This window comes from Chlamydotis macqueenii, chromosome 3 (assembly GCF_036417535.1).
Source record: "Chlamydotis macqueenii isolate bChlMac1 chromosome 3, bChlMac1.mat, whole genome shotgun sequence".
In the NCBI taxonomy this organism is placed as follows: domain Eukaryota; kingdom Metazoa; phylum Chordata; class Aves; order Otidiformes; family Otididae; genus Chlamydotis; species Chlamydotis macqueenii.
The window spans coordinates 59,238,252-59,264,495 of NC_141558.1; the positions used below are offsets into that span (position 1 = coordinate 59,238,252).

Below are 26,244 nucleotides of genomic sequence, written 5' to 3' on the forward strand. Positions count from 1 at the left end.
GAATACTGTATAAAAGTAATTTTGACTTGTTGAATTTTTATAGTTATGGTGGTTTTGTTTTGATAAAATAGCACGACTGTGTCCAGATAAGTAAAAAAATATTTTCTATGGATTTTTCATTACATTAAACTTTAATGGCATGGTTTTTTGTATAAATGGCACCTTTATATATTATAATGTTCAGCCTTGATGTAACAAAGTATTTTTACATGATCAAAATGCAATTTGAGATTGCATTGGTAAAAAGCAATGTATGTAGTTTTCCAGCACAGAATGAAAACCTACCTTGAAATATCACCTTCCCACAGGGTGGGAATTTCATTTTCAGATTTACTGTAGTAAGGATAGTTATAATTGAACTTTATAATCTTACTTCCAAAGGTCACATATCACTTATATTTCTGAACATAATAAAATCTAGTGCTCCATTACTTGTGTTTATTGCATTGTAGAATCGCAGCTATAGTTTTACGATGAGTGGTTAAAAATAAATAAAAAGAAACGGATAGCCCCATATTAAAAGTAGTAATTGCTTATTTATGTCCTGTAAACTTTGGTTACAGAGGTCATTGTTTCAGTAGGGACTACGTCTGCACTGGGAATGCATTCTGGAATGAAATCAGGGTACATTTATTTTCATGTTTAATTTTTGAGACACACTTCTTATACTCTGTTTAGCCCTTAGTGAATTAATGTACTTTCATGGTGGAAACAGTTCCCTGGGATCTGGTTCAGATGTGAGGAGAATGACTCCCTACACTGTTGATGAGCTTTGGATTTCTCTTTATGTGGAAATGAATATTTTAATACCACAGGGGAAGAGAGAGAGCAAGCTACTTCGTTTTCACAGCAACAGATTACAAGATTAGCTCTCCTGCATGTGGACCTGAAATCTAAGAGTTCAAATCTGAATTTATAAGGAAGTTTCAAGATTGGGAATCACTTTGTACTGACCCAGTTCTTATTAGCAAGTGTGCAAATCAAGTGTTTTTAGGATGTCTTTCAGTTTTCATGGAAATTATTTTACTTTACTCATACCATTCTGCTGCTTTCCTTATAATTCCTCTTGTATTTAAATTAACTGTCTCTTTCATGAACCATATGTGTGTGCAACTGCCAAAAGGTTTCTGGACTATCAATTTAAGAGAAAAAAAAACCCCTAAAACAAAACAGGAAGAACATAATTCGACTGTATCTGTCAACTTCCATACTGCTCCAGAAAAACCATTGAGAAAAAAAAAAAACAAAACATATGCAGAATTACAGGCTGTGTTTGTGATGAGACCACATTACTTTTAACAGCTGAAGTAGTCAATTAATGCTTCAGTGTGCTATTGGTTACAATGTGTGCAGCACCAATGATAAAATGTTGATCAACTCTTTTTAATACCTTACTGACTGCGTGGCATCTCCAGCTGGAAAGTGTTCACTGACACAGTTTCTTCTTTTTGCAGCGTGCAACTGTCATGGGAAGACTGAGGAGTGTTACTATGATCAGGATGTTGCAGACAGAAATCAGAGTTTGAATGTGCATGGAGAATACATTGGGGGCGGAGTGTGTGTGAACTGTACAAACCACACCGGTGGCATAAACTGCGAGACCTGCGTTGATGGTTACTTCAGACCTAAAGGGGTAAACCCATGTTCTCTTGTTACTTCACTGTAAATCTTGATGTACAAGCCATCACTTCAGCATGGGGAGTTAAGTTATTAAAAAGAGATGACACAGTTTGGACTGCCATTTTATGAAGGTTAACTTCTAATTCTGACAGTGTAGTAGTTGTTTTTCACAACTGGAAATCTGTAAAGTTAATGCTCACAGAAATATGAAAGTGAATTGTGTTGATATGAAGGAACGCACTTGAGGTCAGGGCCTCCAGCTTGTATTTCAATTTAATTTAAAGGAGGATGTGGTCCTGTAAACAGAACTTTTGTCTCAGTAGTGAATTTAAAGATTTGTTATCAAAGATCAACTTGCACCCTCAGCAAGTTCGCCGACGACACCAAGTTGTGTGGTGCTGTCGACACGCTGGAAGGGAGGGATGCCATCCAGAGGGACCTTGACAGGCTGGAGAGGTGGGCCCGTGCCAACCTCATGAAGTTCAACCTGGCCAAGTGCAAGGTCCTTCACCTGGGTCGTGGCAATCCCAGGCACAAATACAGGCTGGGCGGGGAATGGATTGAGAGCAGCCCTGGGGAGAAGGACTTGGGAGTGCTGGTGGATGAGAAGCTTAACATGAGCAGGCAATGCGCCCTTGCGGCCCAGAAGGCCAACTGCATCCTGGGCTGCATCAAGAGGAGCATGGCCAGCAGGTCGAGGGAGGTGATTCTCCCCCTCTACTCTGCCCTGGTGAGACCCCACCTGGAGTACTGTGTCCAGTTCTGGAGCCCCCAACACAAGAAGGACATGGACCAGTTGGAGAAGGTCCAGAGGAGGGCCACGAAGATGATAAAAGGGCTGGAGCACCTCTCTTATGAGGACAGGCTGAGAGAGTTGGGGCTGTTCAGCCTGGAGAAGAGGAGGCTCCGGGGAGACCTGATAGCGGTCTTCCAGTACCTCAAGGGGGCCTACAAGAAAGATGGGGAGAGGCTGTTTAGTAGGGCCTGTTGTGATAGGATGAGGGGTAATGGTTTTAAAATAGAGGGGGGTAGATTTAGATTGGAAATTAGGAAAAAATTTTTTACGATGCGAGTTATAGAACACTGGAACAGGTTGCCCAGAGAGGTGGTGGAGGCCCCATCTCTGGAAACGTTCAAGGACAGGCTGGATGAGGCTCTGAGCAACCTGATCTAGTTGGGGATGTCCCTGCTCCTTGCAGGGGGGTTGGACTAGATGACCTTTGAAGGTCCCTTCCAACCCTAACCATTCTATGATTCTATGATTCTAAATATTGCTATATGTGATATTGGAGAGAGAGAGAGTCTGTAATTTTAATTATTTAAATGTAATGTAGGATTAATAACCACTGAAATTCTATAGTGCCCCATGAATGCCTTTCATTTTCAGTGCAAGGGGAATTGGTTTTTGTGTTTCATCATATAAGACTGTATTTTCGTCTAAGTTGAAGCTGTCAGAAGATGAATCTTATATTAGGTTGTATTACCAATGTGAGCTGTGCCTGTGCTTTAGTCAGCTACACTATTAGCATGTGCTTAAATTCCCGATATTTTGTCTGTATGGTTTCAGTTGGCTAAATCATGGCCTTTAGTTTGATTGCTTTTCAATCCCCAAATAGAGGAAACAGCAGATAATAATAATAATTACATTCTCCCAAATATACTGGTTTTAGCCCTAGAGCTTGAGAAAAGGAGTACTGATGTCTTCAACAGCAGGGTGCTTGATTTTTTCCTCTGAATCAGGTTATCATCCAGCTAATAGACTTTTTATATGTATATGTGTGTATAGTGTATCTATAGTATGTGAATATACCTAGTTAATGCAGAACTTCTAGTTTATCTTCGCAGTGTGATGTTAGACTAAGGTTTATGTTTGGTTCAGGTAACCTTTTCAAGAACAAAAGGAAATTGTTCCATTGTCTAAAGCTCACTTTTCTTCACTTACCCTTTTTGTTCAGTTAGTGACTAACTTTGGTTAGTTTTTTTAATCATGTTGACCGGATTAACTGAACTATTTGTCAATATTACTTTAGGTAATGCATGCTTAAAATCTACTTCGTTACATTTATTGATTTTAATCATACAAGAGTCTGTTATTGCATCTACACCTGTTTTTTTTTAGTAGAAAACATATTTGTATCTAAATCACTTACATGTTTTTAAATAAAAATCCAAAATTTAACTTTAATGCCTAGACTACATAGGCTAAATTTGGCAACCACCTCGTTTTTGTTAAAGTGCAAGCTACCTTGCTTGAGAGAGGTTGTTCTCTCCTAGTTTTTGTTTAAGAAGTAAATAAAAGTTTCCAATGATTAAAGGTAAGATTTTATCTCTTTGTTTTTTATAGGTATTGCCAGATAGCCCAGATCCATGCCAGCCATGTTCCTGTGATCCAAATGGGTCTTTACATGATACCTGTGTCAAAGATGAGAAACATGCAGAAGGAGGTAAGATCCCAAAAAGATAGTGATGTTAAGGCTTAAGCTGAGCAATGGTCAAAGAAAAGCTCAGTCATGTTTGTGATATCTCTTTAAAAAATAACTTTTTAAAAAGTTTACTTATGTGAACAATAATCCACCTGCATTCGTATGATACTTTTATCCGGAAACTCAGATTTTATATTCCCAAATTTGCTGAGGCTCCTTTCAGATTCATGGTTTGCAAACTTGGGTACATTTGGAAGAGTATTCCCTGAGGAATATATTGGAGAAATTTGTCTTTAAAGAGCTTTATGTACAGCAGAGATAAAAACTAGTACAACTCTAATGTTTTAATCTCCTTTCCTCTCTAAGCATATTTCCATTTGAAACTTAGATAAAAATCTGTTTGAAAGGTGTCATATTTATGTGCCATCTTTATTAATAGTGTGCAAGCTGTGTGCAGTAGCCCTGTAAAAGCTGTATTCAAATAGAGAAGAAACGGCTTCCTCGTGCTTTGGAAACAATGGATTGCTATGCTTTTCTTCTTCTTTTGTTGACAAACCTGTTGAAAATACTGTGGGAAGATAACAACAAAAGTCAAGGTCAATTCTTAAGAGGTTTTTAATTGCACTAATTACAATCTATTGACAAGAGATGTTGTAGCAGTCTTTTCTGAAATAGAGATCAATGGAACATAAAAGCAGCATAGCAGAGATGCAAATACAGGGCCCAGAGGTATAAAATCTACTGTAACAAGCATGTACTGATTACATCAGTTCAATAAAATGATAGAGATTGCTGTCACAGTGGTATATATCATTGGTTGACCTTGGCCAACGGCATGCGCCCACCCAGACTCTCTCACTGCCCTTCTCAGCAGGAGAGGGGGATAAAGTAAGATCAAGCAGCTCATGGGTGGAGGTAAACACCAGGAGATTGCTTACAAATTACTGTCATGGGCAAAATAGGCTTGACTTGGGAAAAATTAATTTAACTTATTGCCAGTTTAAATAGATTCAGATAATGATAAACAAAGACAAAAATTAAAACCCTACCTATTTTCCCCCACCTCTTTTTTTTTTCAGGCTTAACCTCGCTCCTTCATTCAGGTTACAGGTGACAGACTTAATGCAACAAAGAAACCTCTCATACTATTAAACAGGACAACTTTTATTCAAACATTTGCCACTACTGGCATTCAGTGCCTTTGTAAAATGCCAAGACTATGATCACAGAATCGTTAGGGTTGGAACGGACCTTTAAAGGTCATCTAGTCCAACCCCCCTGCAAAGAGCAGGGACATCTTCAACCAGATCAGGTTGCTCAGAGCGCCATCCAACCTGGCCTTGAATGTTTCCAGGGATGGGGCATCTACCACCTCTCTGGGCAACCTGTTCCAGTGTTTCACCACCTTCATCATAAAAAATGTCTTCCTTATATCTAGTCTAAATCTACCTCCTTCTATTTTAAAACCATTACCCCTTGTCCTATTGCTACAGGCCCTGCTAAAAAGTTAGTCCTCATCTTTCCTATAGGCCGCCTTTAAGAGCTTTGATATGATTTTGAGATGGAGGAATCATTAATTTAAAGAAATGCCACATCCTACTTGTGTGTTAAGCAGCTGCGCAGTCTCTCGGTTCCTATCTGTTACTGGTGCAGTCTTTCTCTTCACACCTTCTGTGTGGGCCACTGGTGTGGGTCGTTCTCCAGGGGCCTGGCAGCTGAAAGGCAGTTAATAGACTGTCAGCTCTTCTCTCGTGAGAAGAGGGAAGCAAAAAGATAAAGATATTTTTCCATCTTGTTTGGTTGTCAGTAAGTGTCAGTAGGAGCTCTCATAATGTCTTATTCTTGCCTCTGAGCATTCAACAGATCTAAACCATCTCATAGCTCCTTTCTGAATCTGCTTACACTTTCTGAATCTGACTGGGTGGTACTGTGCTTTAACACTCTGCTTCCTGTATCTTCTTCTGCCCTTTTAATCCTCTGTTTTCCTTTCTGGTAAATTCTTCTCTTGCCTCTTTTCTGGACCTTTCTAGGAAGAAAATAAAGCTCCTGTTTGGACCCCTCCTCTCCTTTCTTGCTTTTTCTCTGTTGTCTCAATCCGTCTAATCTAAAGTTCACTAACTGTGTCTTTCTAATAAATCAAGAAATTTGTCATGCCTCCGTCTTGAACATAGCCAAAATTGGATTATTTCTCTCTGTTTTGCCTCTTCTTACTTTTACTGGCAAGCGGCCAGCCCTGCTTATCTAGCCCCAGGCATTCAAACAAGTTTTATATCTCAGCAGTTCCTCCAGTTCCAAGAACCAGAGAGTTCTTTTGTTCTCTTCACAAAATTAAAGCTCTCATCATTTTTTTTGTCTTGACTGTAACCAGCCTCTCCTGATCTTCCTGAAACTTAGCTTGTTCAGCTGCAATTGGTTAGAGGTCTGTTGCTTTTGAGCATATTAGAGTATTTTTAATCTCTGTTGAATATGCTGTTTGTAACACATGAAGTAGTTATTTTCCTTTATTGCTTTTAAAACCCATTGGTGTCTCCTCTTTCCAACTTATTTACTGTAGAGGTTATTCTGTGTGTTTAAACTATTTCTTCTCATATATGACAAGCATGACAATTGTTATTTAGGTAACAGCCATCATATATGGAATTTCCTCCCCAAAAGTCCATACATTTGTTCCTAAAACCAATTGTCTGTGTCCTGTCCAGTCCTGGGAGTCTAGTGACAAGTGAACAGTTTGCACCGTCTAGCCAGTGGCCAGTTTTGATATTTATATTATTTTATTTACCTATTTTAAGACCACAACAACAAAAATAAGTCAATTCTATCCATAATCGGGCTTTGTAGCTATTCTGCTTTCAGTGGTCCTGTTCTTTGCTCCTTGTTCTTTCTGTTTATTTGCTTTTCTTTCATTCTTGTTGTACTAAATAGAATCATAGAATCATAGAATGGTTAGGGTTGGAAGGGACCTTCAAAGGTCATCTAGTCCAACCCCCCTGCAAGGAGCAAGGTTCCAATACAGTAGGAAAACTGTTCACTTCTTGCACATTATGTCTGCTCATAGTTTTTGGACCAGTGGACCAGATGGGGGACTGTAACATCTTATTCAAAAGAAAAAACACAATGGTGCTAGTTGAAAGAAAAAGCCTTTTTAATATTTCTTTTAAGGAAAGATTTTTGTGGTAGTGGAAGAGGTGTTAGAATCAAAAGCAGGTCTGGATATAAATTTTAGCATAAAACTATCCTGAAAGCAGATCAGTTTTAACCTTTTTTTCCCCCTCAAATCTATATTCAATACCGTGATAAAATTCTTTTTACTGTACACTGCTCAACCTGGAAAGCAGTTGGGTTTGAAGCACTGGGGAGCCTTCATAAAGGAAAGGCTGGAAAGCATGGTCTATCTGAAGGAATCTATCTATTCACCTATGAACAAGAATGAATGCACACCGAGTAGGTTGAAATATATCTCAGAGTTTGCTGGCTGGTTGTTTAAGGATAAATTGTTTGCTTGCTGTAAGATGGGAATATGCTTCTTAAATGTGTGGTAAGCAAATGACTCAGTAAGATTAAAAACATTAAACTAAAATGGAATTATGGTAATAAAGAAAATCACTGGGGATATAAAGTCACTGCGAACAGTTCTCAAGTAAAATAAAGCTGGAGGCTGTACAGTCTCTCTGTGCTTGAATACTGTAGGTAAGCAACAATTAAAATGGAAAAATGTAGGAAATACCATAACTGGTACATTGATGAAGTGTAAGAGAGGATTTAAATTACTGTATCCTGTAGTCGTTAACAGGTATTGGTTAATTAGAGAAAGGCATGAAGGAGTCACTTTATAATTGACTAAGCATTGTTTCAGGACAAAAAGATGTACTTTTGTTATTAAGCATGTATCATTTCCATTTTGATCAGCCTAGTATAACTTCATCCTCACATGTTTCACTCCACATTCTGAAATGAAATATTATTAGTCTAGCTTGTATAGTGTATTTTTTTTCAGTCTTCAAGAATGCTTTTCAAATATTCTTTTATAATAATGTTATAAGATATATTCATGAGCAATATAGAAAAGATAGAGCTAGAAACTTATCGTAAATCATAGTATGTTTTCAAACTGTGGTGTTGATAAAATAAACTATGAAAATGTCTCTAGGTTTTGTAACTGAAAGGCAATAATTTTAAAACTGAACTTGTCCACCTATGTCTGATCCATCCTAATAACAGGTGAACTTGTCCATCGCTGATATTGTGATCACTTGCAATTGTCCATACGGAAATGAAAGTGGAACCATTAGAGTCAGAACTACTCTGTGCTCCAGTAATTAGGCTTTCTCAGTGAATCAGTACTCTTGTTTAAAGCTGTAGTGGCTAGATTTTAGCAAATAGCCATTTTACTAGGCTTCTAAGCATGTGCAAGACCTGTGAGGTTTGGAAACTGGCGGAGTTTTGTGACTTGGTCTTCACTGCATGCTATTATACAGTGACGTTTGCCTCTATATGTACAATATAATCCTAATGACATGTTTATTTTTGCTGAAAATTTTTCTCAGACATTTTTGATAAATAAGGTCCAGACATCTCGATCTTAATTTAGACTTCATAGTACTTTGCTTAGCAAGCAGTCCCACTGACATCCATGAGACCATTTTTGGAATTTATACTCTGTTGAACAGGAGTGAGAAGTCTTGGTCTTGCATGCTTTTATTTTTGTGCAGTTTTGAAAGACTGGTAGGTTGTGAGAAAACTGACTGATAAAACTCATATGTCAAGATGACTCATCCTCTAGGATGAACTTTCAAAGCCTCTGTACAGTCAAAGGTAGGACAGAAACAGATAATACTCAAGTAGAAAACAGAGAAAAACAGCTTCAACAAATAAAACTCCATTCAAACAAGGCCTATGAAGTAATAGACCGAAAGCAAAAGAATATGTGCTTCTGCTGAAATATTACTTCATTGCAACAGCAACAAAAGACAGACCTGAAACATCTGCCTTAAATCAGAACGTAATTAGGCTGTTGACGTAATATGCGCTACATATACAGTACAGAAGCCTGGTCAAAGATAACCAGTGGGACACTGACAGGAATTTACATACTGTGTAATACAACTAGAACTTGGGTCTTGCAGGTGCTGTAAATGAAGGCAGGCATTGAGCCAAATAAAATATACAGGCTAACCGTATCAACAAGCTTAAGAGCTGTAAGAATATATGACAGTTAGTAGTCTCTATGCCTTCGAGTGTGAGGTCTCTTGATAGATGGTAGGCTCAAGGTTATCTACTACTGTGTATACTGCGTATGAAAGGGGATTGCTGGGCTGGTGACAGTGGAGTTTCCAGTCCTGGCCTCCCTTAACTGCAGAGAAAGGAAAGAGCAGGAGAAGGGAGGGTTCTTGATGAGGAACTAAAAAAATTGACTGACTGGGCAATGGCGGAGAGACTGTAGATTTAAATGAGTATTTGGGAGTCGTTCCATACTGAGACATTTAATTGAATCTGAGTTTGCTGAGACTCAACTCATGAACATAAGAATGAGTTTTTGAAACTTTAAAATAAGATTGGCTCACTTTCTGAAGAGTGAGGCTTGCTTATGTCTTTTACTGCTGAACCCTAGTGTGCAGCAGCATGTTTTCATCTGGAAGGAACAGAAGTTTCTCTCATAAGACAAGATTGTACAGCTAGGATGCATTGACCCAGATTACAAAAGAGCCTGAGGCCTGCTGTGCTGTGGGGCCTCATCAGTGGCTAATTGAGATGATGGTAACTCAGAAATTTGAGAATCAGCTGGGCCGCAGGCATCAAAACCCATGGAGCACATGGTTTCCTGCTAGTAAGTAACACAGAAATTTCATGCACTGAAATGCTGTATATAATTAGGACAGATCAAGTTGACAGTCAATATGATGTGCTACAGGAGATCAAAGAGGCGGCAAGATTAGAGAGGACAGATTGAATTTCATCTCTGTATAGATTAACAGATAATATAATTTAAAACTCCTGTAAGTGACTGCTTCTTCAAACAGCTGTTTAGAGAAACCGTAAAAGAGAAGCTCCTCTGGATTTATGCATGAAGAGCTGGTCTAAAACTCGTCTCTTGAAGGACAGTGAAATTCAACATTCTTGTAGGAATGAGAAAACCTCCCTAAAAAAGATCTTAATCAAAACAAGAAAGTTTAAAAAAGAAAATAAAACTGAACAATGCAAGATTGCTAATAGCATAGCGTTTATAGACTGAATATTAAACATTCAGAGAAGATGCATTCCTCTATTTCAAAATAATTCAAGCAACAAAATTAAGCTAGAGAAAAAAAAAATCCTTTTTAAGCAATGAAAAGAAGCGCTCTGAAAAAGCAGAAGTTAGATCCTATTGAGGATAATAGAAAAGGACATAAATTGCGACTGATTATGGAAGGTCATACTCTTAATAACATGTACACATATTTTAAGGATTAATCTGCTAAATGCTTAAATGTTACTAAGATGTACTTCTTCAGGTAAATCAGAATCAAAAAGACTGCTAGAAATTCAAATTCAGTAGAAGTTAAATATGATTAAAGTGCAATTGAGTTATAACTGGAGATCTCAAGACAGAAAAGGACACAGCAGAAAAGCTAGATTAATTCTTTGTATCAGTGCATAGAAGAGCTCAGGGAATTTCCCACTGAGGAATCTGTTCATGGGGACAAGTCAGAAAAACTATCTCAAACAGAAGTGTCAGGCATAGAGCAAGCTGATAAATGAAGAATATAAATTCATTGGGCATATATCTTGTTTATCCATGGCTTCTGGATGTACTTAAAAATGTAGTTACTTGAATATAGTTTATAATACTTTTTAAAACTTAATATTATGTAAATACAAACTGTTTATCCAATGTGTAAAAAAATTGCAGAGGGTTCCAGGAAACTACAATCAGAAGGTCTGGTTTCTGTACCAAGCAAATCTGTAGAACTACAATGAATGATTTATACAGTTTCTGAATGGTATGAAAATAGAGGAAGAAAATTGCCTATTTGCAGAAATAGGCAAAACTCAAGATCAGGGTTTTTTTTTTTTTTTGTGGAGGACAGTGTGCCTTATGAATCTGTTTGAAAGGTTCAACGAACGTGTGAACAAAAGCTCATTTATTAGTATTGTATTTTACTTTTTGAAAGTTTTGATAAGATCCTTCACCAAAGACCATGAAAGAAAGTGTAACAGAATAAGAAGGAAAGGTTCTTTTGTAAATTAGTACTTGGTTATAAGAATAAATGGACCATTTTCACAGTGATGATCAATATGAACTGTTGAAAATATTCATATTTAACCTGGAAAGGGATGAGTAGGAAGGTGACAAAGTTAGCAAGTACAAAATCTTTCATCATAGAAAAATGAAAAGAACTGTGAAATGTTCAGAAAGATCTCAAGATAGTCCGTGGCTGGGTAGTAGAATAACTGATTAATTTCTGTAGCAATTAAAGGAGAAGTAGAACACAGAGAACAGTAGTTCTCCTTGTACGTTGATTGCAGCAATTTCTGAGTTAGGCACTACCAGTTGTGAAACAGCTCCTAGAAGTACCTTGGACTGTGCCCTGAATGCATCAGCTCAGTGCTGGCTCAGCAGTAGTCAAAAAGGTCAACAAAGCGTTAGGAAATATTACTGATGTTTGAAAAACAAAACTGAATTAATCATCACACCATTTATAGGTCCACACTATGCACTCGCTTCCCCTTGAATAATTTATTAGAACTGAAAGCAGTGCAGAGAAGGACAATAGAGATTTTAGCCATATAAAAGCAGTTTCTGTGTAAAGAGATATTTAATAGGCTTAGGAGTTTTCAGCACATGAAATAAAAATGTCATGCAGGATATGATAGAGGTATATTGAAATCACTGATGACATGAAGAAAGCGAGTAGGAAATTGTTACTTTCTGCTTTCTGTGATATGAGAATCAGAGGGTAATAAATACAGGTTTAACACACATCAGTTTTCTTTCGCTGTACACATGGCTAAATGTAGAACTTACTGCCAGGGAGCTTTATGGATTCTGAAAGTAAAAGCATATTCAAAGACGATGAGGTGAATTAGTGGAAGAGAAGTTTTTCAGGGACTGTTAGATGCAGGGAAGTAGGGAGGAGTTTCAGTTTAGGAGATGTCTAATATGCTGATTTGTGGAAGTTCAGAATTCAAATCACTATATACTTGCTCTATTCTTACATGCTTTATTCTAGCCTCTCTCAGACTGAGTTAAATAGATGTATTGTCTGACCCACAGTATATGCCTTTATGTTACACTTACCAAAGGTGTTGCTTTGAGCACTCTAACACACATATCTGATAATAATAACAATGATAAATCAAATATGTCTCATGTTTTCTCCCTCTTCCTGTAGATATGTTGCCTGGTTTCTGTCACTGCAAGACTGGCTATGCAGGAGAGAGCTGCAATAGATGTGCCTTGGGTTATACTGGATATCCTGAGTGCCTGCCCTGCAACTGCTCACTGAAAGGCAGTGTGAATGTTGACCCTTGTGTAGGTCGCTGCACCTGCAAGGTATGGATGTCAAGTTCTTCTGAGCCATAGGAAGATACTAATGATATTAAATGATTGCAGTTAATGGCTTTATATCATATAATAGTGTTCCACTGTCATAGAATCATAGAGTCTTTAAGGTTGGAAAAGACCTCTAAGATCATCAAGTCCAACCATCAACCTAAGACCTCCATGTCCACTAAACCATGCCCTGAAGTGCCTTGTCTACATGATTTTTGAACACCTCCAGGGATGGTGACTGTCCTACTTAGCTGTGTCAGTATCTATGCTAGCAACTTCTCATAGAGCACTTGCTTGTGGTCCTGTAAAGTCTTAGACTGTCTTGTCTCATCTCAGTACTCACTGTAATTAAACATAGGTACCTAGGATCTTGCTGCCAGTCATACAAGTCCTTGGAAGTCTATAATGAAAGGATGCTTAAGAAGCCTGTGAATAATTTGTTTTAAACCTGCATCATCATCTATTCAGAAACTATATGTTGAAAGTATTTTGGACTCTAAAACTAATGTGTAATTTGACTTCAAAAGAGAAAATGGAGTGAATTGATGATGTATTAAAACAAAACAAAAAAAATGGTTTTTAGTAGTTTTTGTTAGGCATATAATCCTCTTTTCTTTTCTTGCTAAGTTCCAAAGTGAGAGCATTCTTTCCGTCCCTGGAATGGTTGTTTAGAAAACTCTAACATACTTAATAATCCATCCTTTCTGTAGGATGAGTTTCTTAATTTCTAGGAAGAAAATTTAATAATTATTTTTTCTGTGTGCCGTCACATACCTCCAACAAATTCTTTGTCAATATTACATTAAAATAAAAAACTTCTGAAAACACATGGATCTACTTCTTATAAAATACCTAGTTACCAGAAGTGCTGGTACCAGAGCACCAGTGGTGCTCTGTAAGTCACAGTTTGGTGAGTGACTGTGAATAGACCCAAAGGACAGTTTACTGTAGTGTGGGTCAATTTTTGTGTTATACTTGTGGCAGTTTCCTTCTAGCATTTGATTAACATAATTAGTCACAAATATGGATTTAAAAATACTTACATTATGTCCTACAAGAATGTACAAAAAATACTTCAGTCTATCAGTTCATGCTGCATACGCACATAAAGCTGTGGTGTGACAGCTGAACAGCACTGAAATCTACTCAGAGAATTAACCTTATCCTCACTTTATGTAATAGTCACATGCTCTCTGTCAGAAATAAAATCTATCCATATCACAGTTCTAATTCCTTAAATATCAAGTCTAGAACATCAGAAAAGGGATTATTTTGCTGTATGCTGCCTTGAAGGGGAGCTTTGATGACAGTGTTATATACCAAATACAAGATAACCACTGATGATTGATTCTTCTTATTATGACGTTGTTTGACTAATGCCAAACTGACCTGTTAGTGCAATCAGACCAAAATGAACAAATATGGAATAGAGATAATTGTTCCTATCCCAGAGAGTCCACACTATATACGCTTTTTCCTTGCTGTTCATCCTTTGTTTCTTTTCTGCTCCTCTAATCCCTTTTTAAGTGCTTGTGGGAGAAAAATGCTACCCTTTGCAGGTTGCTGAGATACAGATACATACACATTTATTTTCACTAGCAATCTTCAAATTCAAATCAAAGCAGATTATGGTCAAAGGGACACTGAAATCATCAGATTAGTTATGCTCCATATGAGGAATAAAGTGGGATGTCTGGACTAGTTAATAGCAGGTCTTAGGCAAAATGCTTCCCTTCTTTTAATCACATCTTTCAAATACATATGATGAGCTCTAAATTTACTAAAAATAGTTTTCTTGTAAGGGAAATTGACTGCTGAAAAACAGTTCTAACTGTAAGCAGCAAGATGCAGCAAAATGGGCGTTAGATTGTTTTCTTTACCACATTAGCCAGAGTAAACTAAAGTACAGAAAGGTGAGGGACAAGTATAAATGTCTGTTCTATCACTAATTATCTCAGAGAGCTTTCTGGAGGAATATTGTCAAAGTCTAATTGTTGTATAATTTAAAACTGGACTGAACGCAGTATTCGGAAATAAATGAGGCTGTAGAAACATTGCTTCATTGGCTGAAGGATAGGTTAAATCTCATTTCCAACATTGAGTTTTATGTATCTGTTATCCACTGAATTTGCTGTCTACTCAATAGAATTATGCGGGTTTTGCTCACTGATGACGTGCTTGTGCCTGCAGAGTAGGACAACTTTTCCTTTAAACACCTACTTTGACATTGCAACTCTTTTTTTTGTTTGTTTTTATCTTCCCATTCTGGACACAATAAGTACATCAGCAAGGTCTAAAACTTTTGAGACCAGCATTCATAATTCTAGTCAGTAGAATTGTGTGTGAGTGCATTTGGGTGCCTGTGAGTTCCCAATTGTTAACCACATTGTTTCTCATACAAAGCATGAGTAGCTGAGTGATTTCAGTGTACCTATGGCAAGAATATGCGTTGATTAATCCTGAGATTGCTGGTGAAAATGTAAAAATACCATTCTTTAAATTAACAAGATGTTGAAGTTAAAAGTAATTGACTGATAGTCTTGAGTTTAATATAAGAAATTTTTGGTTTGTTGAATGGAGTCTATATGATATTGTTGAAGGGGAGCATAGATACAGCACAGCAATAGAGATAGAGCAAAGATATTTTCCTACACATGTTGTTAGTGTATAATTAGTGGTGAAAAGCTATTTACATTTTCATTTTATCTCCTTTACCTGTCCTTACCCCTTCCCTCTCATTGTCTCTGTTTTCTCAATCCATGTGTGCTCTCCTTTCTCCCCATACCTCCACATGTTATGCCCTGCTTTTTCCATCTTTGCTAAATCTTAACCAGGAGGCTATCAAATGGCTTTTGGTGAACTTACTTCAGAGCTGTGCATTTCGAACAATCATAGACTACACAGCATGGGCAAGCTTGTTATAATGTGTTCATTCTCTGCTGAAGTGGAGCCAACAATTTTCTCCAGGGTTAAAGAGACTCTATGATAACACTTTTGAAAGGGAAAGAATTTTCTTGGCTATCTTTGGAAAAATATCAAATTACGTGCAGCACTGTAGCGTGAGCCTTTATCTTTGCCTATAGGATGAACTGGTTTATTATGTAAGCTAGCAGGACTTAATGCACAACATAAGCTTTCTCTGAAAAATGTAATTACCAAATGCTAAGTTCAGAATTCTTCACGTATGTTTAGTTCCTGGCTTTCTGCAGAGGAAGAGTTTGCAGACCTAGCTTCATGACTCGCAAAACACACGTAGTTACGGAAATAAGAAATGCAGCCCTTTTAACACTTGGATTTAGCCTGAATTCACCTATTAATGATAGACCACTGAAAACCTGATTTGCTGAATGATTGGTACGACTAATACTATGTACCTGTAGTTTGCATCAATTGGGCACGCACAGATTTCATCAGCCATACCTAAAAACTATAGTTGTTGAGTCTGTAACGTTGTGTCCCATACTTCCTTCCCCTCTGACTCTCTTAAGTGTAAAGGAGATAAATTAGATTATTCCCTGAAACCAACCATGTACATTCCTGAAGAAGAAAAATTAAAAATCTTTTAATGTCCAAATTCCATATCCTGTTATTTACATGTGGCCATAGTAACTTTTATTGTGTAGATGATTTGCGTCTGATATTCACAAATAAGAATAGTCTTTTGTACAAATACCTTTATAGTCCTGCATTTATAGTCTCCTGTAGAGTGTAAAGCCGGTGATCTCAAGTTCTGCACTGTTACAACTGAAATAATATTCTAATGTGCATTTCCAGGAACATGTTGAAGGAGAAAACTGTGATCGTTGCAAACCAGGTTTCTTCAATCTGCAGCAGAATAATCCCAAAGGCTGTGAGGAATGTTTCTGCTCTGGGAAAACAAACGTCTGCACACACTCTCACCTTACATACAGAAGTGTAAGAAAAATCATACCATATCAGTACATGTCATTGGTTTTGTGTTTCGGTGTGTTGCCACTGCCTATTGTCACTAGAGTGCATCTTATTATAAAATCATGCATGTTCTTTTATGCCCCATGTATTTTTCATTTATCCAGAAGATATAATGCTTATAATATTTGTTTCTCTTCATTGTTAGAAAGTTCTGAAAAAGTGCAGTTGAACAGTGAGAAGTGTGAAAGAAGTTATAACACTCAAAAATAAAGCCATGTGCATAAACACAGTCCTGGAATGTGCATACATAATCCATAGAGCAGCCTCTGTTCCAGGTCATTATTAAATTTCTAGACCTGAAATAATTAAGAATTTTGAAACATTAATTGTAGAACACACAGCTTATGTAAGAAAGAGATGCCCTACAGGGGGCATTTTGAACTAGTTTCTTTTGCATACTGCATTCCTAGGAAAGGATGTGAAAGGGAGATGAACCCACTGTTCTTATTTGTGCTGTAGAAAAATGTTTTTGGCCTGCAAATATATTCTAAACTTTAAATTAAGTCTCAAAGCTCAGACACTGCTTGCACCGTAATGGAGGTATGCTACACATTCATGTCTGTAGATTGAGTTTGGGAAATGTGTTCCAGGTCCACTAGCCCCTAGTTTTGGCTGTACTGGTATGCTGGAAGTCTGTGAATAAAATCATATGTGCCTCGTGTGCTCATTTACATGCCAGCATCTGGAAAATTTTCCATCCCATGGGTGATCTAATTTATTGTATCCATGCTCCAGAAGCCATCCTTGTATGAACAGCGTGCTCTTCTCTGATGATTCATTTCTAATTATGGGATTTCAGAAATCCAAGTTCTGATGTTTTCCAGCTTTACTTTGGCTTTCTTTAAAAAAAGTGTATTTGAACTTGTAAGTTGTAAGGCTTTAGAATTACAAATTATTATAAATTATGCTGTCCACAACAGTCAGAAAATGTATATCTGTTTGTCACCTCATCTTCTGTACCCTCTGTGACTGATACTGTGTACTGAAAACCTGTAAAATATTTTGAGATATTCTTATGCATATATTTGTATAATAGAATTTCCTCCTCGCTCTGGACCATATGAAGCAGAGAAAGCAAACGTTTGCAGTTACTTCAAACTACTCAGAAATTAAAACTCCCAGTTACATAAAATAAGAGAAATTTTTGCTATTATTACTTTGTTGTTTCCTTTGTTCCTAAACTGCTGTTAATCATATAAACCTAATCAGTTTCTTAAAAACAGAAGAATGAGAAGCTATGACTGTTGAAATGACTGATGTCCTGATTCTCATTGTAATGTGTTTTCATTTGTTTTTTCTGTCACTATAGATAGAAGACATGAATGGCTGGTATCTGACTGGCTTACCGGGTCTTGTCAGAGTTACCCCCAAGCAAAAGAGATTTGATGGGCATCTGCAGTTTAGCATCAGCAACGTGGCTGCGCGAAAAATACTGCCACAGATTTATTATTGGAGTGCACCCAGTTCTTATTTGGGCAACAAAGTAAGTGCAGATGGTACTTCCCTAAATGCTGATTTCATTTATTGAGAAAAGAAGTAAGGCTTTGAAGGGGAAGGAACTGAAGGAAGATTAAATTGGATAGCTATTTGACCAGCAACATTGCAATCAGAAAGGAATCAGGCGTATGGAGTATCATTCTGAGGCAAAAACTTAAGCAGAGAAAATTAACTAAGTATCTTTGACTTTGAACCCTCTTCAAGCTTATTCTTTCAGGCATTAGAGAAGACTCTATAGTTCACAGCATTGTTTTTTGAATGAATTAGCTGGTGTGTGGTTCAGCTTGTCCTATTCTCTTCCCACCACATCCTCAGCTTTGAAAACTAGTCCCCTCATCTCCTTTTCAGAGATGCAAGTTGTGTATCAGATGTTGTGGGGGTGTGCTACAAAACTTATATTTGGCAAGAAACCTGTGTGTGCTCTCTGCCCTAGAACTCAGAAAATGCTGTTGTGAGCTCTGTGCCAGTTCTAATGTATATGTTTATCCAAGTCTGCATGCATCCATGTGTTCATGTACACCCGTTGATATCCTGTAGATTAATACCAAGTATTTGCTTTCTAAAGTCTTTGATGTTTTAGTGATCTGTCAGGTTTCTCACCATTAGATTTTCTGCTGTTGTACATGATACCTTCATGAAAATCTCGGGTATTTTTTTTCCAGAGAGTAGAATTAAGGACTGAATGAGTCTTAAAAGTGAAGAAAGCTAAACAGCTTTTTGTTTACTGTAACCATGATTATGCTAAAACTTATTGGAAATGCTAACACTAATACATCTGAGGACATTTTCCTCTGTAGTCTTTTCAGGCTAGTCAACCTCTTATTTATTTATTTTCTTCATGTTGGCTGAAAATCAACATGACAGAAGGTAAGTGAGCATGTTGAAACTAAATAGCATCATTCCAAAGAATTAGGCATCCTGTTCATGGCTATAAATTGTTAAAGATAGTCACACTCATTTAGCTGGGCAAGGGAGAGTTTCTTCTATAATCTTACATGTCTGGTGAACTTATGCTGAGATACGAACTGATACTTTTCCAGGCAGAATTTCATCCTCCTTCTGTTCAGTGAGCAAAATAATGGTAAGAATGTACACAAATTGTTTGAACGTGGAAGATATATTTTCAGTGTAATTTGGAGGTCCTTTGTGGTTGCTGTCAGATATCCCTGTATGAATGAAGCAATTTGCCTTAATAACTGAACCATATAAATTTTTGATACTACAATAATACTGAAAGCACTCACAAATTACCACAGTACATCTTAACTGTCATGTTGCATCACATAAATTATAGTCATAATGACATGCTTAGGCCATATGATTTATACTATGGGAAGAGAAATGGAAAGAGAATATCGAGAGTCCTTATTTGTAAACTAAATAAAACATTTCTCTAAATAGCTGAAAGTGGATAAAGCCAAATAGCTCAGACTAGATAAAAACATCCTTTCTTGAGAGTGATTGCTAGCAGTGTTACAGTAGAATAATTGGTATGTCAGAGCAGGCAAGCTTCTTTAGAATTTTTGTCTTAGGAAATGTAGAGAATTATTTAGAAAATCTTATCTCAAAATGTACACTTCTATTGTTATTTATAAACCTTGTGTCACAGAAAACTGCCTTGCCTTTTTATTGCTAAAATTATTGCTCTTAAATACTATTCCCCAAAATAAAATTGAGTAACAAAAGGCAGTAAGTATCCTATATTTCCTAGTTTTCAAAAATAGCTCAAAAAGCTTATTTTAATATAAAGTTAACATGTGCATACGCCTCCACAATGTTGATTGCCATATGTATGCTATCTGCTTGTTTTATATCCATCTCCAAATGATTCTTTTGGAAGAAATAAGTGTTTTAAATACGATGCTCCCGAGTGTGCAGCCTTCAGCTTTTTCTTTTTATTCTAAATCTGGGTGACACTAGGCTACGTGATACTGATCTTTGACTGTATCTCTAAGGAGACATTATAAATAAGAAGAGGCTATAGATGGTATAGGATTCTTTTTTGTGTCAGAGTGGGACAAGAACATGAGCAAATTAGTTTAGCATCATATCCTTTTAGTCTTTTAAATATATATGCTAGTACCAAAACTTAAACTTTGCGGTACAAATACAGATAATTTTTTAAAAAGCCAGATACTGTACCTGGCTGACTATATAATATGCATTTGAACTGAAAAATTGAACACTTTTAATGCAGAATGCGTTTGGGAGTAATCTAGAGGAATTTAATTTCTAGAAATAAAATATCTAGTGGATAATTTGGGAGAACAGATTTAAAATGGCTAGTATTAAGGGTTTAGTAGGTATCATAAAACAGTTTGTCTTCTTGCCTGCCTACATTAGCATAGCCTACTGAACTAAGGATTGTAGCAATCAAGAGAACTTGTGGTCTGTTAGAGCTTCTCATTACTGAAAAATTGTGTTATTTATGAACTCTAATTACATTTTAGGTATTTGAAAACCCCATTTGGTTTTTGTTAGCAGTTTCGTAAATTGTTTTGACAATGGACCTGTAAGTTTATTTTAAACTCATGTTCATGATAAAGTATTTTATAAATTTGTTTGAAAGTGTTATGAGTTAGATTCTGATAGTGTTTGGTCAGAGCACTGAAACAAAAGTATATAATTAATTAAAAATTAGATACCAAACTAAGAAAGATGACGTTTCTTTAAAATCAGTGTGGTGTCTGGCACGTTTCAGAAGTCTGACATTATGTCAGACTCGACCATGTGCTCGACCTTGTGCTCACCAACAGGGAGGGGCTGGTGGGGGATGTGAAACTAAAGGACAGCCTTGGCTGCAGTGACCATGACATGGTGGAGTTCAAGATCCACAGGGCAGCAAGGAAACTACATGGCAAGCTCTCTGCCCTAGACTTCAGGAAGGCAGACTTCGGCCTCTTCAGGGACCTGATGGGCCAAGTGCCATGGGAGGCGGCCCTGGAGGGAAGAGGGGCCCAGAAAAGTTGGTCCACATTCAAGGAGCACCTCCTCCAAGCTCAGCAGAGGTGCATCCCGATGAAAAACAAGTTGGGCAAAAAGGACAGGAGGCCGGCGTGGATGAGCAAGGAGCTCCTGAACCAACTGAAAGTGAAAAAGGAAGCCTATAGAGGGTGGAAGTGGGGACAGGTAGCCTGGGAGGACTACAAAGAGGCTGCGCGAGTGGCCAGGGATAAGGTAAGGAAGGCCAAAGCCCTGGCAGAACTGAATCTGGCCAGGGATATAAAATGTAACAGGAAGAGCTTTCATAGGTACGTAGGGGACAAAAGAAAGTCCAGGGAAAATGTAGGCCCCCTCCAGAAGGGAACTGGTGTCCTGGTTACCCAGGACATGGAGAAGGCTGAGGTTCTCAATGACTTTTTTGCCTCAGTCTTCACTGATAAGGGCTCTTGTCCCACCACCCAAGCTGTAGGAGGTGCAAGCAGGGACTGCGAGAATGAAGAACTGCCCATTGTAATCGAAGACCAGGTTCGGGATTATCTGAGGAACCTAAAGGTGCACAAGTCCATGTGACCTGATGAGATCCATCCGCAGGTCCTGAGGGAACTGGCGGATGAAGTTGCCAAGCCACTGGCTATCGTATGTGAGAAGTCGTGGCGGTCTGGTGAGGTCCCCGATGACTGGAAGAGAGGGAACATAACCCCAATTTTTAAAAAGGGGAATAAGGAAGACCCAGGTAACTACAGGCTGGTCAGCCTCACCTCTGTGCCTGGCAAGGTCATGGAGCAGATTCTCCTGGAAACCATGCTAAGGCACATGGAGAGCAAGGAGGTGGTTGGTGACAGCCAACATGGCTTCACCAAGGGCAGATCGTGCCTGACCAATTTGGTGGCCTTCTATGACGGGGTGACGGCATCGGTGGACAAGGGACGAGCAACTGACGTCATCTACCTGAACTTGTGCAAAGCTTTTGACACTGTCCCGCATGACATCCTTCTCTCTAAACTAGAGAGACATGGGTTTGATGGACGGACCACTCGGTGGATAAGGAGTTGGCTGGATGGCCACACTCAGAGAGTGGTGGTCAACGGCTCGATGTCCATGTGGAGACTGGTCACGAGTGGTGTCCCTCAGGGGTCCGTGCTGGGCCCGGCCCTGTTCAACATTTTTGTCGGCGACATGGACAGTGGGATAGAGTGCACCCTCAGCAAGTTCGCCAATGACACCAAGTTGTGTGGTGCTGTCGACACGCTGGAAGGGAGGGATGCCATCCAGAGGGACCTTGACAGGCTGGAGAGGTGGGCCTGTGCCAACCTCATGAAGTTCAACCAGGCCAAGTGCAAGGTCCTGCACCTGGGTCATGGCAATCCCAGGCACAGATACAGGCTGGGCGGGGAATGGATGGAGAGCAGCCCTGGGGAGAAGGACTTGGGAGTGCTGGTGGATGAGAAGCTTAACATGAGCAGGCAATGTGCTCTTGCGGCCCAGAAGGCCAACCGCATCCTGGGCTGCATCAAGAGGAGCGTGGCCAGCAGGTCGAGGGAGGTGATTCTCCCCCTCTACTCTGCCCTGGTGAGACCCCACCTGGAGTACTGTGTCCAGTTCTGGAGCCCCCAACACAAGAAGGACATGGACCAGTTGGAGAAGGTCCAGAGGAGGGCCACAAAGATGATAAAAGGGCTGGAGCACCTCTCTTATGAGGACAGGCTGAGAGAGTTGGGGCTGTTCAGCCTGGAGAAGAGGAGGCTCCGGGGAGACCTGATAGCAGTCTTCCAGTACCTCAAGGGGGCCTACAAGAAAGATGGGGAGAGGCTGTTTAGTAGGGCCTGTTGCAATAGGACGAGAGGTAATGGTTTTAAAATAGAGGGGGGTAGATTTAGATTAGAAATTAGGAAAAAATTTTTTACGATGCGAGTTATAGAACACTGGAACAGGTTGCCCAGAAAGGTGGTGGAGGCCCCATCCCTGGAAACGTTCAAGGCCAGGCTGGATGAGGCTCTGAGCGACCTGATCTAGTTGGGGATGTCCCTGCTCCTTGCAGGGGGGTTGGACTAGATGACCTTTGAAGGTCCCTTCCAACCCTAACTATTCTATGATTCTATGATTCAATGTATACACTCTGCCTCTTTTCCTTTGACACTGAGTAAAAAGGAATTTGGTAATTTGTATGCTGAGTAGAAGCCATTTATGTTTAGCCAAAAGAAAACATAATATGGAGCATATCTAAATAAACATATGACCCCGCCATGACACACACACACGAGGGGCAGCTGAGGCCACTTGAGATTCCATGAGGAAACATCCATCTTTGGTTAGAAAAAGTCTCTCTGCTTTATTTTCTCACTGCTCCTGCAAATTTTATGTTCCTTTCTCTGCTAAGGGCCAGCTTTAACTATAAAGGTGGAGATTTACCCTGCCTCTTTCAGATGGCTGGGTGACTGCCCTTGGTCAGCAGTCACAGGTTAGCTCAGCCTTTAGGTGGAGGCCATCCTAGAATCCAGGTCTCTGAACATTATTAGGTCTCAACACCCAGCATTCATACAGAAAATAGGTAATACATCCCCTTTAACTCCTCTATCTCGGTTTTGAGCAGATATTAATGCTACCATTTCTTAGACTGCAAACAACATGATAGAAGCCCTAAAACACCTCTGCTCAAAAATGCACTTATTTGCTGACAGATTTTACTCAGGTTGAGAAGTTTCTTGCATCAAATATTGTTTTACAGGAGTCATTTGAACTAGTTCTACAGCATCATCCCATTCAGTGTAAGTAAAGTTAATGTAATTTAGTCCTTCATGAAGTCAGAGTATATTGAAAATTAAAACTAAAGATGCTTGAATAAAAGGTTTTGTTATCTTTTGGAAAAATTCTGGCACGTCATATTTGTCAACTCCATAGACTTAAGCAGCCATATGGTGGATGCATTGCTCTTTCTCTGACCTCTAGTTAAAACCAAGGCAACAGCTGAAAGGTTTGCGTAGAGTCTGTGTGTACAGAAGAGGAAGGGGACTTGTTTGACTTGATATTGTTGCTTCATTTATTTTGCCTATTCTTTTGTAATTAGCTGACTAAACCTATTTGCTGACTTACAGAAGTCACTGTTTCTTTGAGTCTGGAAATGAAGACACTGTAATAAGCCTATAGTCAATATGTACAAACTTTAGAAATCTGTCAGCCCTTTAGAAGTACTCCACTGTGGAAAGCTGAAGATTGGGATGGAATGAACAGTTTGTTTTGTGACATATTACCTATTGCAGACTGCCGAGAATACCTCATAGGATTAAATATTGAATTATAAAATAATCATAAGCTAGATCCTTGTGGCTTTTATGTTTATTTCCTTCTATTTGTTTTCATTTCTTAGGCAATTCTGATGCAAAAGGCAGAATAATGCAAAGCAAATTGCAGTCTACAGCTCCCAGAGGGGTATAAGTTGAAACCCAAAACATAAAGAAGCATAAATAATACAATAATCAGCTGGAACAGAAATGCCAGGATCAATTGTCCTGAATTATTAATGCATCTAAACCCAGAAAGCTTCATGTGATATTGTCATAGTTTCAGATCTCAAGACTTTCTTGTTCATAGGACATGATAGAGTTAGATAAATCCACAACTCTCTCTCTTACTTTTACTGCCTACCTCAAAAAGGAAAACAGTCTAACTTAACATAAATAGGTGAGATGCAAATGAAATTGTTGCTGAAAGCTACTGTTTTCTACCGTCAGTTTATTTTGAAATTCATTGGCCTCAGGAAAAGCATTGAGTGACCTAGCCTACATGACTCCAACACTTAGCTGTGTCTTAAATTTAGCCAGCAGACTGAGTTTTTCAGCATGTGTCTGTATTGCTTTTATTGTAAAGGAGCAAAGTAGTGAAACTTAGGTGGGTTGACGTGATCTCCCTTTGTGCACCTCATGTAAAAGATTTAGTTCTCTAGTGCAGATGAGTTGCCCAGGTCTAAACAGGTCACCATTTAGTAACATAATGGCAGTGGTTGAAGTATCTGCTAACTGTGTGAGGGATTTTTCCACAGTGATGGTAAGTCCAGTACTTCATGATGAATTTGCCTTTTTTATACTCTTTGCACAGAAATTAGTTTAGCCTGAAATTTGAACATGTAACAAAGAACATCTCCAAGGTTGGAAAAGTAAATTGGGGATGGAGTAGGGAATGTAATCCTCAAGTATAAGGCATAGAATATCAAAAACAGTTTTGTAAAAGAAACAGTAATAGGCATCAGCAGCATATAGTATGCAAGAAATCTCCATTCAGTGTAATGCCTCTGAAGTTATTCACAGTTGCTGCAGATCCTCAGATTTTTTTAAAGTAGTGTCAACCGTCAACACGTGGCAGAAAATTAAAATGATTGATTTGAACCTGAAGAAAAATATTTTTTGTAAAGACAGCTATGTCAGTATCTATTGTCTTTAATATTTGAATGCATTCTTCTGATACAAAGCTGATTTATTTTATTGATATGTTGGTTTTTTTTTAACAAGTAAACCTCAAACTAGTATAAGTAATGTAATTTTATTTTAAATCACAATCTATGTGTCCTTGACTGAAGTTAAGTCACCATGGTAATCAGACTCAGTTAACAGTATGAAGATGTCTTTAACTTACACCAAATTTACTGTTTATTTTATTAACACTTACTTCACTAGAGCTTCTAAAAATTGAGATAATAGGCAAATTCAGATACTGAAAGAAGGAGACAAAAAAATCAAGAATACAAGTGAAGAACAAAGCATTTTCAAGATCTGAACCACAACTGACTGATGCTTTCTTTAAGTTTACTTAATTTGTATTACATGATCTGGTTTAGAATCTTTATCTATACTGAAATACTCTCTCAACGTGGCACTACAAGATGAGACGAGGGTAGGGCTCTGCATTCTTTCACATCTGTGGCTAGCCAAATTTTGCTTGATCCCCAGCACAAATTGAAACAATATCAGGACTGTCCTATTTGGGGCTCAGCTACCCATAACTGTAAAGAACCACCAAGACATAAATAAATTTTGCACACTTTGTTCTTCATTAATGTTTTTAATTATGTTTGGATAGTTTGTTGGGACAGTTCAAGTTACAGCCATTATTGTGACTGCAAGGAAAACTGAGGATGCTCAGTAGACTGTTATGGCCTCTTTGCACCTTGGAAATTAGTTAAAACAGGGCTCACAATCTCACTAGCTGAGTCCACTGACTGCAGTATGTCATGTATCCCATGATACGTTTAATTTCTTTGTGCTAAAATCATCTTATACTACTACATAA

At 38.3% G+C, this 26,244-nt stretch overlaps 1 protein-coding gene across 4 annotated transcripts in view; it reads left to right on the plus strand.

Moving 5' to 3' along the window:
* LAMA2 (laminin subunit alpha 2) overlaps nt 1-26,244 on the plus strand; it is a 364,351-nt gene that overhangs the window by 134,447 nt on the left and 203,660 nt on the right. For all 4 annotated transcript variants that reach the window (XM_086743476.1, XM_086743477.1, XM_086743478.1 and 1 more), the window contains exons 8-12: nt 1,455-1,633; nt 3,965-4,064; nt 12,413-12,573; nt 16,348-16,488; nt 17,834-18,007. In XM_086743476.1, the coding sequence (XP_086599602.1) occupies nt 1,455-1,633; nt 3,965-4,064; nt 12,413-12,573; nt 16,348-16,488; nt 17,834-18,007 (755 nt within the window). The remainder of the gene's footprint in view (nt 1-1,454; nt 1,634-3,964; nt 4,065-12,412; nt 12,574-16,347; nt 16,489-17,833; nt 18,008-26,244) is intronic.